Source organism: Macrobrachium rosenbergii, chromosome 50 (assembly GCF_040412425.1).
Source record: "Macrobrachium rosenbergii isolate ZJJX-2024 chromosome 50, ASM4041242v1, whole genome shotgun sequence".
In the NCBI taxonomy this organism is placed as follows: domain Eukaryota; kingdom Metazoa; phylum Arthropoda; class Malacostraca; order Decapoda; family Palaemonidae; genus Macrobrachium; species Macrobrachium rosenbergii.
In genome coordinates, this window is record NC_089790.1 from 10,956,063 (window position 1) to 10,975,444 (window position 19,382).

The 19,382-nt window shown below is 34.3% G+C and overlaps 2 protein-coding genes across 3 annotated transcripts in view; one reads left to right on the forward strand and one right to left on the reverse strand.

The window, feature by feature from the left end:
• The window catches only part of LOC136832596 (uncharacterized), a 197,517-nt gene that overhangs the window by 29,331 nt on the left and 148,804 nt on the right, over positions 1-19,382 (reverse strand). The window lies entirely within an intron of this gene.
• DNApol-epsilon255 (DNA polymerase epsilon catalytic subunit 1) overlaps positions 1-19,382 on the forward strand; it is a 54,396-nt gene that overhangs the window by 9,859 nt on the left and 25,155 nt on the right. Inside the window, exons 6-15 of the mRNA XM_067093779.1 lie at positions 8,624-8,778; positions 9,233-9,473; positions 9,935-10,084; positions 11,310-11,476; positions 13,216-13,348; positions 13,654-13,767; positions 15,835-16,047; positions 16,373-16,621; positions 17,917-18,116; positions 19,136-19,355. Coding sequence (XP_066949880.1) covers positions 8,624-8,778; positions 9,233-9,473; positions 9,935-10,084; positions 11,310-11,476; positions 13,216-13,348; positions 13,654-13,767; positions 15,835-16,047; positions 16,373-16,621; positions 17,917-18,116; positions 19,136-19,355 — 1,842 coding nt within the window. The remainder of the gene's footprint in view (positions 1-8,623; positions 8,779-9,232; positions 9,474-9,934; positions 10,085-11,309; positions 11,477-13,215; positions 13,349-13,653; positions 13,768-15,834; positions 16,048-16,372; positions 16,622-17,916; positions 18,117-19,135; positions 19,356-19,382) is intronic.

Here is a 19,382-nt window from a genome sequence, read left to right on the forward strand (position 1 = left end):
GCTATCGCAAATCAAGGAAGTTATCCACCATTAAGGTATACCAATCCAAGTGGGAGGTATTTAGAGGATGGTGCAAGGACAACCATGTGTCCTCTTCCAATATTTCTGTAACCCAAATTTGTATATAGAGAACTCACCAGCATGGAACCTAGACGTGGTCCTGAGGTTCCTCATGGGGAGTAGGTTCGATCCCTTGCAGAGGACATCTTTAAAGGACCTCACCATGAAAACTCTTTTCTTGGTCAGTTTGGCCGCAGCGAAAAGAGTTAGTGAGATACATGCTCTCAGCAAGAATATAGATTTTATACAAGGCAAGGCAATCTGCTCACTGCAACTAGGCTTCCTTGCAAAAAATGAATACTCGTCACAACCCTAGCCCAGAACGTTCGAGATTCCGAACCTAACGGACATAACAGGGGGGAGGAGAGAGAGAGTCCTATTCGGTAAGGGCTCTAAGGCTCTACCTGGATAGGACAAAGGACTTAAGAAGGAATTCAGAAGGGCTTTGGTGCTCAGTCAAAAAGCTCTCTGTATAGATGTCGAAGAATGCTCTGTTTTATTTTATCAGACAGTTGATAAAAGAAGCAAATATGGAATGTAGAGAGATAGACTACAAGATTCTGAAAGTAAAGATGCACGAGGTCAGGGCAGTAGCAACCTCTGTAGCTCTTAAACAGAACAGGTCCCTGCAGAGTATCTTGGACACGACCTTCTGGAGAAGCAAGTTAGTATTTGCCTCTCACTATCTAAAACAAGTCAAGACATTGGCTCGTATCCAGAAATCATACGACGGTTCGTTGTATGCGATCGTCATGGTGTTGCCGTATCCAGAAACCACACGATCATACGCGCAGGCATTCGCATTTAACAATGTAATTTTGGAACCATGGTGAAGGGGCGTCGCATGGTACCCCCTTGCGATGGCAGAATTGAAAGAATGTAAATTTCAACTCTGCATCAAAATACGTTTGCCAAAGTGATTTATCTACAGTGTCTATCGAAAATATGAAACAATTTGTGGTAAAAAGACCTGAATAACACCACAACAAAGGTCTTGAAAAGAATACTTTTAAGAAGTCTTTGCCTGCCGACGACGGATGAATTCGAGCTCATCGTAACAAAAACAACCACAGTCAGGCACCTCTGTTGGAATTCTTTTCCTTCAAAATAGGCTTCGTTGACGTGTTTAGAGTTTCCTTTTCAATACAAAATTGCGTATTTAATTGGTATACATCTAGAAATCTTAATGTGTTAGTGTTATATTGCCCAAGAAAGTTGAAATCAGTACAGCCACTGAAGCTCACAGGGAGACTACTAGGTGATGCAAGCATGAAATTCCTCGTAGGAGGCTGGTTATAATAAGGAAATTAGAAAGTGCGGTGTAAATGACTAGGCTAGGTTGCATGTGATCTGAAAGTGACATTGCCCAAGCCTTGTAAGAGAAGTATGAAGCTAATTGCCTATGGTAGTGGCTACCTATATGGATTGCCGATGGCTTTCACAGGCAGTGAATTGCCAAATACCAGCCAATTCCTGATGCATGAGAGGCTATATATATAAAATTCTAGTTTAGTTCGGAGAGAAGCATCTCTTGTTTTCTCTGCATTGATATATTTATTAAGGAATTTTCAGTATTTCCTTTAGGCTAATAGCCAGATACCTAACCCAACTTAGGCGTTAAATATGCCTTAGTTTTACAACTTAGAATCCTGTTCCTTTCCTAGACCGGGCTTCACCCCTGGACCCTCTCCTGACTTAAATATGCATCCGTAAGTAAACTAGATTTTTCCAATTGCCATTCCCTAGCCTAGTGAATATAAAAATATGTTATGTGGAGGATGGCATGATTCATTTTGCAGAGAGCTATGTTGGGTGATGTAATTTTAGTGATAGGCATACTTGGAGAAACACTGTACAAACAACCCTTACATGGAGGATGTTAATATTTTTTTTTTTTTTTTCATAAAGCTAATTTGGAGGATGTGGAGATGCATTTTCTTGACAGGCTAATTTAGAATTCTTTATTGTTTTTTGGGAGGCCACAGGTAGATCTCATGGGCTTAGGTTTCATTGCTCCTGACTCCAAAATATTTTCCACCTCAAGACTAGCACAGAGCCTAGAATCGGGCATGTATAGAGGCTTTTGTTGGGAGACAGTGGTTATCCATGCCATTCTTACATAATGACACCATTTCTTGCTCCCAATACACACAAACAAAGACGTTATAATGCTGCGCACATCAAAACTCATAATCTTATAGAACGTGCCCTAGGACTACTTAAAAAAGGTTTGCAGTTATCAATACCAGTTAGAATAAAGTTGAATAACACTAAGAACATAATAATTGCTTGTGCAGTCCTTCATATTTCTGCCATAACAAACAGAATACCTTTACAGGATGAAGAAAATCTTGAATTGGATGATGCTTTTGAACCTGATGTGGGTATCATTGAAAGGGCTGACAATATCCAAGAAGCTCAATGTAGGGCCCACATTGTTGACAGTTTTTTTTTTATAGGTTGAGAGATTTGAGATTATGTATTTGTTTTGTGTTAATTAGGTTTAAAGTATATTTTTCCAAATTTTGTACATCCCAAAAATGCACCAAGGATGATATTGCAGCTGTTTTGCTTACAGTGCAAGGAACCCTCAGTTCTGGTGATTTGCACGTTAATAACAATAAATCTATAATCTTATCACTTGCATCATTTAAGAACCCTTTAAATATTGAACTGGATAATGACAACACATTAAACCAAGAATGGTTTTGTCAGAGTTACTAGCAGCTGTATGGGCATGGTAAATTGTACCCGATACCAAGAAAATGAAAATACACTTCTTATTGACTTAATGAAATATGAAAATATAACTTACATGTTTGCCTTTAAAAGGAACACTAATGGATTTATTTTATTTATTTATTTTTGGTTCATCCTGAAAAAAATATTCAGTGGCAAAAGCAATCTAGGGTTAAAAAGAGGTAATTCATTCTAGATTACTAGAATTGACTGAAAGGATAAAGGATAAATATTTTTTACGTAAGAAAAGATTTATTCAGGAACTCTTACCATAGTTGTCAATCTGACACCTTGAGAAAGACATGACTGTTGTACTTGCAAGATGAAAATGGTGATAAAAAAAATTTGAATACAACTGTGCTCCAGGTCAAATCAGAACACCATTATTTAGAACTTTACTTATGATGTCTAATACAAATTATTCAGAAACACTAGTTTAAGAATTATATCATAACGGGCTGCCAACGCAAGAGCCAGTGTCCCACAGAAGGCGAGGGCAATCTTTAAGTAACTTGATCTTGATTGTACTGTAGAGGTAGCATCATTAGATGAAACACCACTTTCTAATTGTGCTGAGGTTAAAGGCAGTGGCCCCATAATACCTGAAAATAATAAGTAAATAAATAAATAATTGATCTACTACACCTTAGATGTAAATATATAATATATATAATATATATATATATATATATATATATATATATATATATATAATATATATATATATATATATATATAATATATATATATATATATATATATATATATATATATATATATATATATATATATATATATATATGTATACATGTAATTTATATATACTGTACATACACATATATATATGTATACATGTAATTTATATATACATACATACATACATACATACATATATATATATATATATATATATATATATATATATATATATATATATATATATATATATATATATATATATATATATACAGTATATATATATATATATATACAGTATATATATATATATATATATACAGTATATATATATATATATATATATATATATATATATATATATATATATATATATATATATATAGTATATATATATATATATATATATATATATATATATATATATATATATATATATATATATATATATTATATATATATATATATATATATATATATATATATATATATATATATATATATATATATATATATATATATATATATATATATATATATATATATATATATATATATATATATATATATATATATATATATATATATATATATATATATACAATTACATATATATATATATAATGAAAAATTGCTAAAATTACTTGTGTTGAATTAGATACTTCTTTAATTACACCATCTTCTAGCATAGTATTGCTTCTAGGCTTAAATATGTGCAAAACAATGAAAGATGCTAAGCTCTAAAATCTTTTGGGCACTAAATAGTAGCTATTTAAGAGGCCTACCCGTGATTTTAAAAAGCTTTACTGAAATCTGGCAAATCAACATATTCACATGTCCTTCCAACTAAGCGTTCACACTTCTGAACTGAGTATTCAAGTGCTGGAACCTTTAGGGTCACACAGCATTAAAATGTTATCTTAAACCCAGCCATCAATAATAAAAACATAACCATTTTCCATTCCCCAAAGGCATTACAAACTTTCCTGACAGGAAGAGTGTAATGGCCATCAAAAAGTTGAAGGTTCACTAGTTTATATATTTCATTCTTGAAAACATCAGAGCACTTACTTATTCTAACATCATGTATGGGCTCTTCTGTTTCATCAACTGGATGAAATGTTTCAATCCCATCTTGTCCATGGTTAATTCTTCTGTCATCAGTGATGCAGCTGTGACAAACTCTTCAGAAGACTTTCGAAGAAATGGTGGAGGACCACCACCAGTTCTACATAAATTCTTCTTGATGGCAGCATCTTCCTGCTTCACTCTAGTAAATAAAAAAAAATAGAATAAAAATATGTTTCCCCATTGGCTTTCTAATTTATTCTAACGACTGTGACTTTAAAAACGGATTGCAATGAAATTTCAAAATATAACAAAAAACCTACCGTCCTGTGTACTTTTCTTCCACCTCCAGAATAATATGTTAAAACATCTATCGCATGATTGAATTCATAAGAAATGTCATTTGAGCATTTACACAAATATTAATGAGCACTTAAGAAAATAAGGTGAGCTTTGTGTGGCTGGAAAAGTGAGCTGCACATTATAAAGCATAATAATACCACCTAAGCTAATATAGTCTAGCCTAAGCAGTTCACGTACCTGCCACAATCTATCGTAGCCTTGCATACTGGTAGGCATTATGCAGGCTTCAGACCTGCTAGCCTACGTGTGAACTCAACTTAAAAAAAAAGGGCTAGCCTATTTCCTGTGTTATCCTACTCCAAATCATTTGACCACCTGCAGACAACAGCCAAGATCTCAAATGTCAGCCTAAACTTTTATTAAAAACAATCACTTAGCCCAGTTTGCAAGCAGGTATCACACTTTAAAACAGTTTTATAATCTGGAAAACCTCGTATACCCATAAGAAAAATAGCCAACGTTTTACCATCACTTTTTAAAGTACTAATAAACTAGCTGTAAGCTAATAAATGTTTAGTTTACTTGCAAATCTACCCATTAACAATAAGATAATACTACTGTGTGCTCCAGCCCTTCTATCCACCATGAAAATAAATGATAAGACCCTCCACAAAGCTATTCTGAACCTAAATTAGAATATTACCCAAATTTCCTAATAAAAGACATTAATAATTAAAAATTCACGTCAAATTATACAAACCTAATGCCTGATACACCAACTGCTTTTGTAATAAGCTAGACATTACTAACCTAACCTCTCCTAGAGCACCCATGCTTATTTAGCTGGGGGCTATGCCCCCTAAGACCCCCTATGATTTGGTTAGCCTAACCTTACTTAACCTATTCTAATATGTTCCATTCTATTTATTTGAAGATTAATATATTTATATAATATAATAGCTTTAGATGATAAACTGGTGTTCCCTTGGATAAGCTAGGCTAGGCTAGCCTCATGTGATTATTATTAACAATTTAACAGGCAGCACAAGCCTAGGCCTTCCATAGCCTAAATTTCTTTTAACCTAACTGGTAGTTTACACACCATTTTGCTCACAGCAGCCTCAAGTTGCCCTGACTACAATTACAAAACAAAAATGCTTTCTTACCTGCGGTTTCATGGTCGAAACAGCGCTTGACTGCATTCATGAACGAGGAGGTTGGTCAGGATACATGGCGTTAAACTTGAGTGTTACATCTCCCCTCCCCCTTCGCCTCACGCTTTTTTTCCAAAGATCTGCCTCCTGTAGATCGGTCGGTGATCACATTCTCATGCTCCTTTATTAAATTAAGAAGCATTAAACGCTGAGAATCAGCTATTGGGGGTGCACGTTCCATATTTATGTTTAGTTGCTTGCGTATTTCCCGACTTTGTTTACATTTTTCGCGCGGAATCAGGACAGCAAATATCAAATAAAAAAATATACTACAGATATGCAGTATCTTTTTCTAATAAATAATAAAGACATAAGGACATATTAATTCAATATCACTGTAATAAAAGAAATTGCCTATGATACTGATACAGCCTTGTAATCATCGATTCCAGGCATTTCATTCCCAGTAACCGCATATGTTGGTAAACCTGCTTAACCAGCGATGCGATGCGATGGAGTTGAGGCCGTCGTGCGGTTTCTGGATACCACGATAGTTCTTCGTTTGGGACCATACAACCGCGATCGCCTTCGTATTGACAAATGCGATCGCATGGTTTCTGGATACCAGCCATTATGCGAAGATTGCTATACGCTGTGCCTGTTTATAGCATCTAATTCAGTAATGGGAGAGGGGAATACCCCTACAATCCCATAAACCAATACCCTTTTTCTTACCTTGGAATTGAGAATTTTTATGGTTGTTTGTGAAGACTGGGCGCAGTCTTTCGCAATCATTGGGATGAAAGTTCCTTGGTAGAGCCCGGAACAAGGGTATTGAGAGGAGGTCTAGTCACATAGAGGTTATACACCGGTTGACAGCCCCTAGAGATTTTCAGCCCCTGGGTGGATCGCTGGATCTCTTAAGGAATGCAGACATAATGAGAGGGAGTTCATTGAAGTCAGCTTCCTTAATCCAATCCTATAAAATAATACCCTTTGTTCTTGCCTTGGAATGGTTGAAATTTGATGGTTGTTTGTGAAGATTGAACGCATGATCTTCCACAATCATTGATTTTAGTCAGATGATCATTTTGTTCCTTGGTGACGCCCGGAACAAGGGTATTATAGGTTGTCTGTCACATAGAGGTTGGTACACCGGTTGGCAGCTCCTAGAGGTCTTCAGCCCCTGAGTGGATCGCTGGACCTCTTAAGGAATACAGACATAATGAGGCGGAGTTCATTGAACTCAGCTTCATTAATCAATTCCATAAAACAATACCCTTTGTTCTTACCTTGGAATGGTTGAAATTTTATGGTTGTTTGTGAAGATTGAATGCAGTCTTCCACAATCATCAATTTTAGTCAAATGATCATTTTGTTCCTTGGTGGCGCCCGGAACAAGGGTATTATAGGTTGTCTGTCACATAGAGGTTGGTACACGGTTGGCAGCTCCTAGAGGTCTTCACCCCCTGAGTGGATCGCTGGACCTCTTAAGGAAAGCAGACAAAATGAGGGAGTTCATTGAAGTCAGCTTCCTTAATCCAGGTAAGGACCTTAAGTTGGTTTATTAACCCTTAAGCAAATTCCAACGATGTTGGCTGTCTCTGACCCTCCACCAAAGGTGTCAATCAGCTATATATATAACTACCAGGTAAGTTAGATGTTTAAAAATGATATTTTCATAATAAAATAAATTTTTGAACATACTTACCTGGTAGTTATATATAATTAAATTCCCACCCTCCTCCCCTCTAGAGACTAGGGGCATGGAAGACCTGAGGAATAGTTGGAATGGTTCCAGGTACCTGGGTAGAGGCGCACAGGTGGTTCACCTGACTACCGATCGGCGATTGCCGCGAGTTTTTGAAATTCTGCCGTGACGTCAGGGACTTAAGCTATATATATAACTACCAGGTAAGTATGTTCAAAAATTTATTTTATTATGAAAATATCATTTTGATACTGAATCTTGTGAACGTTGAGGAAAGTCTGATTACTGTAACAGCATTTTTTGTACTATATGGTGAATGTTATACTCTTGAAAGGTCTGAATGCAATGGGTGATGAAAATTATAAAGAATTTTAGGAAGTATCCACACTGAGCTAATTGAACAGCAATACCAAAGACTAATGCAAAGATCTGGAATAAGGATTTTTTGGAATTTATTTTTATTCAATAATATTTGAGTCAGCTGTTGCAGACCATGCTGGGAAACCATTTAAACAGTAGATTAAAAGACTAAGTACATTTTTGGGAGATAGATAGGTTTATGTAGATGTCGAGATTTTCCCAATGAAAATTGAAGAGTTGAATTATCTATTGTATATATATCATTCAATATTGGACAAGATCGTTGCCTCACAAGAGGGTTGTCCACTGATAAGAGGACCTTTGACATTATTGTCTTTTAAATGCTCCATGATGGTTAAATGGTTGAAAGTATAGAAAAATAAGATTTTTTCAAGGAATTGTGAGTTGCATTGAAAATTTATGTACTGTTTGTTTTCTCATATCTTACTCAACGATTAAATTGCTTTTTATGTACTGTGCAGGTTATTTGGAATGTGTCTTAGTCTTTATTTAACATTGTTATTCCTGTTAGGTACGTCAGACCATCAGTTCTGCAGTTAAAAGGAATAAAGAAGTAGCTAAATCAAAAACTGTGTACCATGAAATGTTTTCTGCACAGATTTCCGGGGACAATAATGAAGTCAGTAAACGCCAGCAAGATCATTTTGAAAATTTATTAGACATGAGGTAAGTTTCCAGTTATACCATGTGAGGAAGAATAAAGATTGGCTATGAAATGAATTATCTAATTGTAGTTGTGTGAAGAAAAAAACAGATTTGACTAAAAACTTGAGGTGTACATCAAACATGTGTTGTATGGAAAGTTTATTAATGCATTTAGTAATGTTTTTAACTATAAAGATCACCACTGAAATGATAGATATTTAAGAATAAATTTCCTGTCATGATAGTGCTAATGAAGGTGTTTCACACCTGTAGGTAATAGATAAAATGTATTAATTTTTATACAGTATATAAAATTTATACAACAGCATTTAGATTATTGTTAACTTTTCCTAAGATTATTCTTAACTTTTCCAAAGATTATTCTTAACTTTTCCTATCATTGAGTTTGTTTACTTCTCCATTGCATTGTGTTTTACTTAGCTCAGCATTTATATATAACACAAATATCTTACAGAGAATATGATGTTCCATACCACGTCCGGGTGTCTATTGACCTCAAGATATTTGTTGGTCTTTGGTACTCTGTTAGAGGTGGAGGAACAGCTCCTCCAGTGATAAGTCGACGGGAGGATCTTCTTGTTTGGCCTGACTGTATTGTGTTGGCTTTTGATATAGAAACTACCAAGTTGCCTTTAAAGTTTCCTGATGCAAACACTGATCAGATAATGATGATTTCATATATGATTGATGGTCAGGTAAGGTTCATTCTGTTTAGTGAAAATTTAAGTATTTTTGCTATCAGAATTATTAGCATCTTTCTTCCCTGGTAATATGCAGTACTCATGTTAATAAATTGTAACTATTTTCTAAACATGGACTGTATTTTTAGAAAACTAATTTTTTGGGGGTAAATACATGAACTACTAATTAAGTGAAAGCATGACAGTTGTTGGGAATGTGTAATAAATGTGAAGGTAAATGTGAAGATTATATGAGCAGCTGGAGGTTTATAGAGAACATTGATAAAAATTTGGTTACATTGTGTTACTCTAAATTTTTAGCTTGTTTGGCAAGTAAAATGTTGAAATAATGCATAAAGTAAATATATCGAAGGAGCATTCACATGACTAGAGGAGATTGATAAGGATCACCAGACATCATGACTGTAAGGGTCACTGACAATAAAAAAATTTGTTAAAATTTGGTTTATTTTCAGGGTTTCTTGATTACAAATCGAGAAATAGTCAGTGAGGATGTTGAGGATTTTGAATATACACCCAGACCAGAATTTGAAGGTCCTTTTACAATCTTCAATGAACCTAATGAAATGGGTCTTATACAGCGCTTCTTTGATCACATTTTGGAGGTAAGGATACCCTTGTGTTTTTATACTTTGACTCCTTGCATCATTGTTCAGTTGTAAGTTAATCTGAATTGCAAATGACATTCATTTTTTTCTGTGACCTGACATATGTAGTCATCTGACTTCTTTGAAAGCTTAAAAGGCAAGTTTTTAATTGATATGCATTTTATTTTAGTTTTGTTTTACTTGTATTGTATTGTATTGCATTGGAAAACAGTTGACAGCATGGTCAATGTTTTTTAATCCTATATTCCAGTCTAGAAAATAAGAGAAAAAAGTTGTGGCACAGAGATCTTCAAGAGTTTTATGTACTGAGAAATGAATAAAGAACTAGTTTTTTTTAGTTCTCCAAGTGGGTCTGTCACACAATGATGATGCATTCACATGTGAACAACTGATTTTACCTCCACCAGTATGGTTATGTTTTTGTTCCTGTTTGCTTTATATTTGTCCCTTAATAGATTACACAAAAAGTTTTATGGATTAAAACAAATTATCAAAGATAGGCCGGCCTCACCATTGGCAATGAGTTATTACATTTTGGAAAAGGTAGTAAAGTAGTTTTGAAAAAGGGACCTTTCAGCTGGTGTTTTGCTCATCTGTGATGGAGGTTTGCAGTCACATAATTTTATTTTGAGTGGAGTTAGTTGGTGTCTTATGAATAAGAATTCCTGTAAGCTCATTTCCTTAGAGGATATAGCTTTAGTTTTTAAGTGGTCTGCCTGTAGAATATTATTCTTTTTGTTAAGTATGAAGCTTAAAAACTTAAATATCCAATTTTTCTGTTATGTAGTAGGTAAACACATGAATAATCATACCCAAGGTTTAGAGGGATAACTAAAATTCCTCTAAACTTTATATCCTTACAGCATATTACATCTAGCAGGGAAAGACAAGAGTTTCTGTATGTGAATCAGACCTTTTAGCGTAGGGATAGTGGTAGGGATGAAGTTGGTTTTAAAAGGAAAATGATCATAGATATAAATGAACAGTCTAATACAGATTAAATTTAATGGTTTGACTGCACTCTACTAGCAATTGTTTACATTTTAGGAGAGAATGGCAGATTCATTGTCAAGTTGAAGTAACTGTTGATACAGTTTGTCTGTAGGCTTCTCTAGTGACATCTAGTGTTAAGATTTGGATTATTGCATTGAGAAACCAGTGTATTTTATTATCAGTATTCTGTTGTGGTTAAAATTGTATTTTCTGTTTCTTGGCATTCCAGGTAAAGCCCCACATATTTGTTACATACAATGGTGATTTTTTCGATTGGCCTTTTGTTGAAGCAAGAGCAGCATTTCATAACCTTGACATGTATAGAGAGATTGGTTTTTCAAAAGGCAGAGACGGTGTTTACTGTTCAAGACCATGTATTCATATGGATTGCTTATGGTAAGTTATCTCTTTGAGTTTACCTTCCAAATAAACACTTTTTGAGTAATGGATATCTCCAGATGCCTTTTAACAAAAATATTGCTGACATAGTTACTTATTTAGTATTAGTATTATTAATAAATTATTTTTGTTAAGGTGTTTGGTATCCAGTATATATAAATATGAGTCAGTCTGATCATTCTCTAGCTGCCCATTTTCAAAATCTCAATTTTCTTTATTGCTGTCCATATTTTTGGTGGAAAGTGTCATAATTACCCATCGTAAGTCTTTGCTTTGTGTACTAATTGGATATATTAATTTACCAATAGCTAAGTTCCATTTCATCTACGTTGAATCTACTCAATTTCTTGCTGTCTAATGCATCCCCAAGGTAACAGAAATGTTCTGTTTCTTCTAAGATCTGCCCTTCTACCCTAACTATGTTCTCCAATTTCATTTGTACATTTTGTTCATTAAAAATCACTTAGTCCATGTGTACTTTTGGTCCCGGGGTTCTCCTCTGAACCATCTGTTAATTACAGTACAAGGTATATAGATCACCCCTTACACCTTTCCCAGCAACCTCATGGCTGCTTTCCAGACTGTATGTTTACCTTTTATCTCTTTTCCAGTCACCAGGGCCTTGCTTTGCGCATGTTGATTTTCAGCCCTCTACATTCTGCTATGCCACCTGTTAAACATTTTCAAAATGTCCTCTTCCATTGTTATGATACCCTATATAGCAAAGGGCCTGCCCCACATTTTTATAATTATTAAAATCTTTTACAGTATCAGTCCTTTGATCACTGTTCTATAAGTGGTTTTTAGATTGCACAGCATTTTGTATGTATTTTAGGTCATGATAAATGAGATTGTTATTTACTAATTTTCTCGGCTTATTTACTGATTTTCTCAGCTGAGAAAGTTTTTTCTTTTATTTGGGTTCAGTAGTGGAAATAGTGATGGCTATCAAATATGCCGGTATGTTAGGATGTTTTTATGAATTTAAAAACCATCGTTGTGCAATGCTTATTTTTCCTAGTTTGTTAGGCCATGTCCTGAATTACAAATTAGATGTTAGCAATGTTTATACTAGTGTTAGGGTTTTTCATATTGTGCCAACTTTTGATGGGGTATTGAGTTCCACAGTTAATGCTATTCTTGTGATTTCCTCAACACTTTGGGCTGTCATCAGTATAGAGTTCCCCGTGGTGTGATTGTTGCACGGTCTCATTAAAGTACAATAATGATACATAATTGATTGCTGTGAAGGCTATAAGACTGAATGATCTAATACTGCACTGCCAATTGGGTCCAGACGTTTTTTGGTCTGTATGTGCATGTGAAACTAATTAGAATTGGTGGGTGAAAAATAACCTCTTCATATGCAGGCATTACCACCCTTTTTTGACTAATGTTATCAAAGTATTTATGATTTAGTACTGTATTTTGTTGTATCACCTAAGCTGATGAAATTAACATCGTAATTAATGGTTTCTGCCATAATCATAAGTTTTTTAGGGTTTTTGAGAAGCAAATGAAGATTCACTTATTTAGACAAATGCTGGAAACCATTTCCTATGCTATTATCATTGTCCAGTAGTTTTATCAGACCACTGAACTAATTTATTGATCTTTGGTGTACTGAAAGATTTAAGGTTTATTATAGAAACATGTAATAAGTTCTACTCTGTCACCTAATTTATTATGAAAAGAGTGTGAGTCTTAGAAGGCAACCATGAATCTTTTATTTCCAGTTGGGTAAAACGTGATTCATATCTTCCTGTTGGCTCCCATAACCTGAAAGCTGTAGCCAAAACTAAGCTACGATATGACCCAGTTGAGCTTGATCCAGAAGATATGTGCTCTTTGGCTGCTGAACAGCCACAGGTATGTGACATTATTTAATCATAAATAAGCAGTTCCCATGTGTTCATCTTATTAACTACTGAAGTTGCATACTTGTTATAACAAAATCAGGTGGGTTTCTAAAATATATGAACTTTTCTAGATCTTGTGTTTTCTAACCTTAGGTGGAATTCTGGTTTTAGTTGGTATCCATAAAATTGAATTTAGTGAGCATTGCACTCTAAATATTTAGGAAATTTACTCCCCTTTGGCACATAGATTTGTTTCAGATTCATGATCATTTAATAATGCATATAGTATGGTGGATAAATTTTATAATTTTTCAGGTTCTGGCTAATTATTCAGTGTCAGATGCTGTTGCCACTTACTACCTATACATGAAGTATGTCCATCCTTTTATCGTGGCTCTTTGCACCATCATCCCTATGGAACCAGATGAGGTAACACCAGGTTGTAGGGATGCCCCCTGCTCCTGTCATTATTTCTGTTTTGTCAGTGAATGAACACTGCAAATGTTAGTGCAGTATTTCATGTAAATACAAAATGTCTTTTTATTTACTGTTGGTTTTAAAAAACTGATGGCATTCAGCAAATTGCCTGCCTTGATTTTCTTTTTTGTTTTTATGTAATTTTTCATGTTTTTCATCTTTTGCCATTTTTCCCGATAATATTTTCTCTCAATGCTTTCTTGTGGATTACATTTTATACCAAGTTTTAATATATTTTCTTAAAAATGTTCTCAAGTACCCACACTTTTTTTTAAAGATGCCTTAGTTTATGGAGTATGCTCTAACTGTTGAGTAAAATAGTTGTGTTGGTGATGGTTTTATCATAATGATAATGTTTGCATTGTTGTTCTCATGTCAGTGTAAGAGGTACATTGGAAAGGAGAAGGGTATAAAGCAAGGTTCAGAATGTTATTAGAGTTTTTTTTTTTTTATACTAGAAGCTGTCTCATTCTTTGTTCTGGTGGATATCCTATCTGGGCATCAGCTTTCTAGTTTGGGCATGGGAAAGATTCTCTCTCTCTCTCTCTCTCTCTCTCTCTCTCTCTCTCTCTCTCTCTCTCTCTCTCTCTCTCTCTCTCTCTCTCTCTTCAGCATAAGGTTGGCTTACTTGTCAGGCATATGGTGTGTAGGATGGACATTATTGGGTGCAACAGTTCACTACATTTTGTTGACTTTGCAGTCACAAAAGTGACCTTTGACTTAGCAGGGCTGTGAGCTATAAAGCACATTTGAAATAATATTGAAATTATCTTCACTAATTTGCATAGTGTTTCACTATGTTAACAGGGAGTATATCGACAAAAAAATTTGTTATAGTCTTGTAGTCTTGGGATATCCCACCCCCACAAACTGGAGCATAGAGTCATACTTGGGCACATTACATTTTTTTAAATTATCATCATTGTTGTTGTTCAGCAAGACCACTGAGTTAACATTCTTAACTCTTGTAGGGCTGGCACAAATAGTTTAATTCTTAATGAATATATTAGATCTGATTTAATATTGCAACTCCTTAAAAATGTAGTGATTAAATAAACTTAGAATATCGAAGGTTCTTGGCAAAATTTCTTTCAACAAAATTTGTTTCTGATATTTTTACAATAAATTACAACTTCTATTAGAAAATTATTATCACTCTTGAATGATGATTCATTATTCCCACCAACATGAGACAAGACTACACCAGAGCAGCAGCTCAGTTTCCTTGAAATCTTGGTCAGAGTAACACGTGACTCATAAACCCATGGTCAGGTAGCTCCAACTTTAGAGGCCTGTATTTCAATGCATAACTTAAAACTGTAAATTTTGATTCTTCCATCTTTTTCAAGTAATCGCTGTCAAGATAAACTGAAACACCGTAGACCTTGACCTGTCATTAAAGAAACAGAATTTTTTTGTATATCTGAATGGGTAAAATTTTAGAAGATTTTTCTGGTAATGGAAAATTTTAAAATTTTGCAAGTCAGGAATTTTTGATAACATTTGTTTTTATCTGTTTGTTTGGCTATATACTTTTCACTTGTGTAGAGCCATTACTGTAGTGTAGGAGTAAGGTGTTCAAATTTTTTTTCCAATGAAAAATGGGAAAATATGGAAGGCTCACAGAAACATTTTTGTGGTTAAAATTTATTTTAATACACATTTATTCCTGGTATGAATATTATTGCTGTATCCCAAGAGACAGAGGTTTTCCTTTTTGAGCTGGCTGGCCCCCATAAAGAGTAGAATTCCAGATTTGCTAATAGATGACAACTTGTAAAGTTATTTGCACTTGCATTAATATTTTATTAATTCACGCAGGACTGGATCCTGTTTTATATTGATATTTTGTTCCATGAGCAATTGTATATTGGAGGAGTATTTGTGTTTGGTGAAGGTCTGATTTTTTCATAAATCACTTTGTTGTAGCATGTCAGAAAAACTTGAGAAAACTATTTTTCATCATTATGTATATACAGAAATTTGTATTTCCTAACCTTTAGTATGTTATTTTTTCAGGTCCTGAGAAAAGGTTCTGGAACTTTATGTGAGGCTTTGTTGATGGTAGAAGCTTACCATGTAAATATAATATACCCTAATAAGCAGCAATCAGAATTGAACAAGTTGACATCAGATGGTCATGTTTTAGATTCTGAAACTTATGTTGGAGGCCATGTAGAGGCTATTGAATCCGGAGTGTTCCGTGCAGACATTCCTTGTCGGTTTAGAATGGTAAGTTGTGATGCCATGAAAATGTTAACGTTTCACTTATGATATTCCATTATTTCATTAAAACGTGTATGTAGCTGCTTCCCAATTATGGATGATAAAAAAGAATTTGGTGACCAGGTTAAAGAATAAAGTGTTCCATAAAATCAAGCTGCATACAAGGTTAGAGGAATGGTTGTACAGTGTAGAAAATGAATAGGCAAAAGCTAAATTAGAATTGTGATACATGATGTTCAGATAATTATGTTTTGATTTAAAGATCAGTATTATTGTATATAATTTTATATTTTATTTGATTTTGTTACCCTCTATCTTATTCTGTTTTCAGGTTCCAGAAGCATTTCAGAAATTGATTGATAACGTTGACCGTACAATCAAATTTTGTGTAGAAATAGAGGAAGGTATTCCTTTAGACCAAGTTACTAATTATTTGGAAGTTGTAGATGACATAAAGAAAAAACTTGCAGATTTGAGGGATACCCCTTGCCGTTTGGAGAACCCTCTTATTTATCATTTAGATGTTGGAGCCATGTATCCTAATATTATTCTAACCAATCGTCTTCAGCCTTCAGCTATGGTAAGAGCTGTTTGTATGTAAGAGCTGTTTATATTGCTTTTTTTTAACTATCATGTTGTGTTGTATGTAGGGCATCTTTTTCATACCTTGGCAGAGTGGACATATGTCTGTTTTTACACAGGTGTTTAGTGATTGGCAGTCAGATGTCCAATGATTTTATAGGTTCAGATTTGTTATATTGTTTTTTAAGTTTTGTATTTTTACGTGAAGGTAATAGCATGGGCTGTTTGTGTTGTTTATGACCGATGCCAAGAATTGTGTGCCTCTCATGTCTAAGTGTTGCCTGATGGTGAGAATCTTGGTTTTTAATATCTACTAGTAATATAGCATTATATATGAATAGTTTTTAGTTTATAAAGTATAGTGTTATCTAAAGGGAAATTAATCTAGTTTGTTTGTGTAGTATAATCCTTATTGTAGATCACTGTCAGGTTGCTGAATAGTTTTTTTTACTGAAGTGATGTTATAGTTTCAAGATTTAAAATATTAGTTAGTTTCATTATCTTTAAAAATTACTGAGCCAAAATTAGTTGAATGTAAAGATTATGTTTCATTTTAATTTGCTTTCTGTGCCAAACTACCATTAGCAAACCCTGATTAAGTACTAATAAAATCGTATTTTCCTGTGAGAATACAAACCTTTGTATCTACATTTGGAGTATTCTCTGCAGCAGCTGGCTTTGGTTGTTGAAACTTGTTAACAAAGTAGTTACAGGGGTGTGCATGTATGTGTGTGTGGTGAGTGTAGTGGAGGAGCCCCAATCATTCACATGACTGAATCTTCAATATATTCTTTACCCTACGTAGAGTTAAGACGTCTCTGTTCTGCTTGTTGTAGTGTCAAGGTGACTCCTTTGCCAGCTGATGTAGGCAAGACATATGTTGCTAGTTAGGTAGAATCAAGATGTGTCTGTTGCTGACCAGTCAAGAGTCCAGATGTTCTAGCTGACGGTTGATGTACTGTTATGATATGTCTGTTGCTGGCAGATGTAGAGTCAAGACACTGCTGTTGTTGTGCTTTTGTAATGGACTTCGATTTAAGGTGTAAAATTTCATATATACTTTTTATGTTTTGTTTTGAGGTTATGTATGCTCATGAGTAAACATCCACACCCCTTGATAGCGAGTTTCAACACACCTTAGTTCACCTTATAACTTTTAGTCAAATAACTTCAAAAACTAGGTGTTATGAAAACTATTGAAGGCTAAAATTCCAAGTATTATTGATTATTGATGTAGCCTTATTTTACAAGCCATTGGGTAATTAATCATATTCTGTATCTGCTTTACTGTAGGTTGATGAGACTGTTTGTGCTGCTTGTGATTTCAATAAACCTGGTGCAACCTGCCAACGAAAAATGTCCTGGATATGGCGTGGAGATGTCATACCTGCTTCTAGGAGCGAGTATCAGCGAATTCAACAACAGTTGGAGACAGAAAGGTTTCCTCCATTATTCCCAGGAGGTCCTAATAGAGCATACCATCAGCTTAGTAGGTAATTAATATTTGTAAGTGTTGTAAGTGTAGCAAAAATACTTTAATATGGTAAGTGAAATAGGTAATAAAGTAAAAGTGATTAAATTAGATAAAATAAATGTAGACATCATTAAGAAAATTGATAGAGTAATTATGCTCTTATCTTGTAAATGAAATTTTCATTCCTGAAAAGTTGGTAAAAATGAGAATTGAAAGGTGGGAGACAGGGTGTAGTGTTTTTTTATTTGATCAAGTTTTTCAGGCTTTGCAGGGGAGAAGTAACATCACTAATGCCCCTTTTTGTTTTGTTCCCCGTTTGAGGTATGTTGTTTTTAGATAAGATGCATTTAAATTATTTCATGTTGAGAGCTTTAGTACACTTTGGTGAAGTTTGTCTTTTTTCAAATTGCTAATAGAGGGTAATTGAGTGATGAGATAGAATAGTCTATTTTAAAGAATGCTAGTAAAGTTCTTGCCTTTTTCTCAGTTTGAGAATAACTGACTGATGGGATGGAATACTTGAAGGCTTCCAAGGAAAAAGATGAGTAGGGATGCCTAGAAAAAAAAATGGTGAAAAGGCTAAATTATTTCAACCTTGTTTTGAATTGAGGCAAAGAGTCATAAAGTAGGCAAGAGTGGAGAGAACTCATTTCACACCTAACCCCATAAAGTTATCATTAGATGAAAAATTGTTAATGGTGATGACATTTGGTTTCAGATGCCATCCTTTAAAAGTTCATTATTATTATTATGAGAAAGTTTAACAAGACCAGTAAATCAATAGACTTGTAGGGTTCCCCCAAAGGATCTCATCTTTAATGAGAAGTAAAAGATTGAAGCGGAGTAAAGTCAGATGTTGGACAGCTAGGTGAGAAGACCTAAAAGCAAGTTGTAGCTCACTCAGTACTTTATTTTTTAGTAGATATTCAGATGTGGATTGTATGAAGCTTTCACCAGCTAGAATTAAAAAACAGTAATATTTGTAAACTGTCAACAGTTACATCATTCTTATATGTTTAATTTTTCTGTACCCACAAGGGAGGAGCAAGCTGCAGTGGAGAAGAAAAGACTCCAAGAGTATTGTCGTAGGGCATACAAGAAAGTCAAAGATACAAGAACAGAGGAGAGATGGCAAACCATATGTCAAAGAGAAAATAACTTTTACGTCAACACTGTTCTTTCTTTTCGTGACAGACGTTATGAATATAAAGGTCTTTTGAAAGTTGCCAAGAAACAATTGGGAGAAGCTCAAGAAAAGGTGAGGAAGCGTTCTTAATAGCTTTAA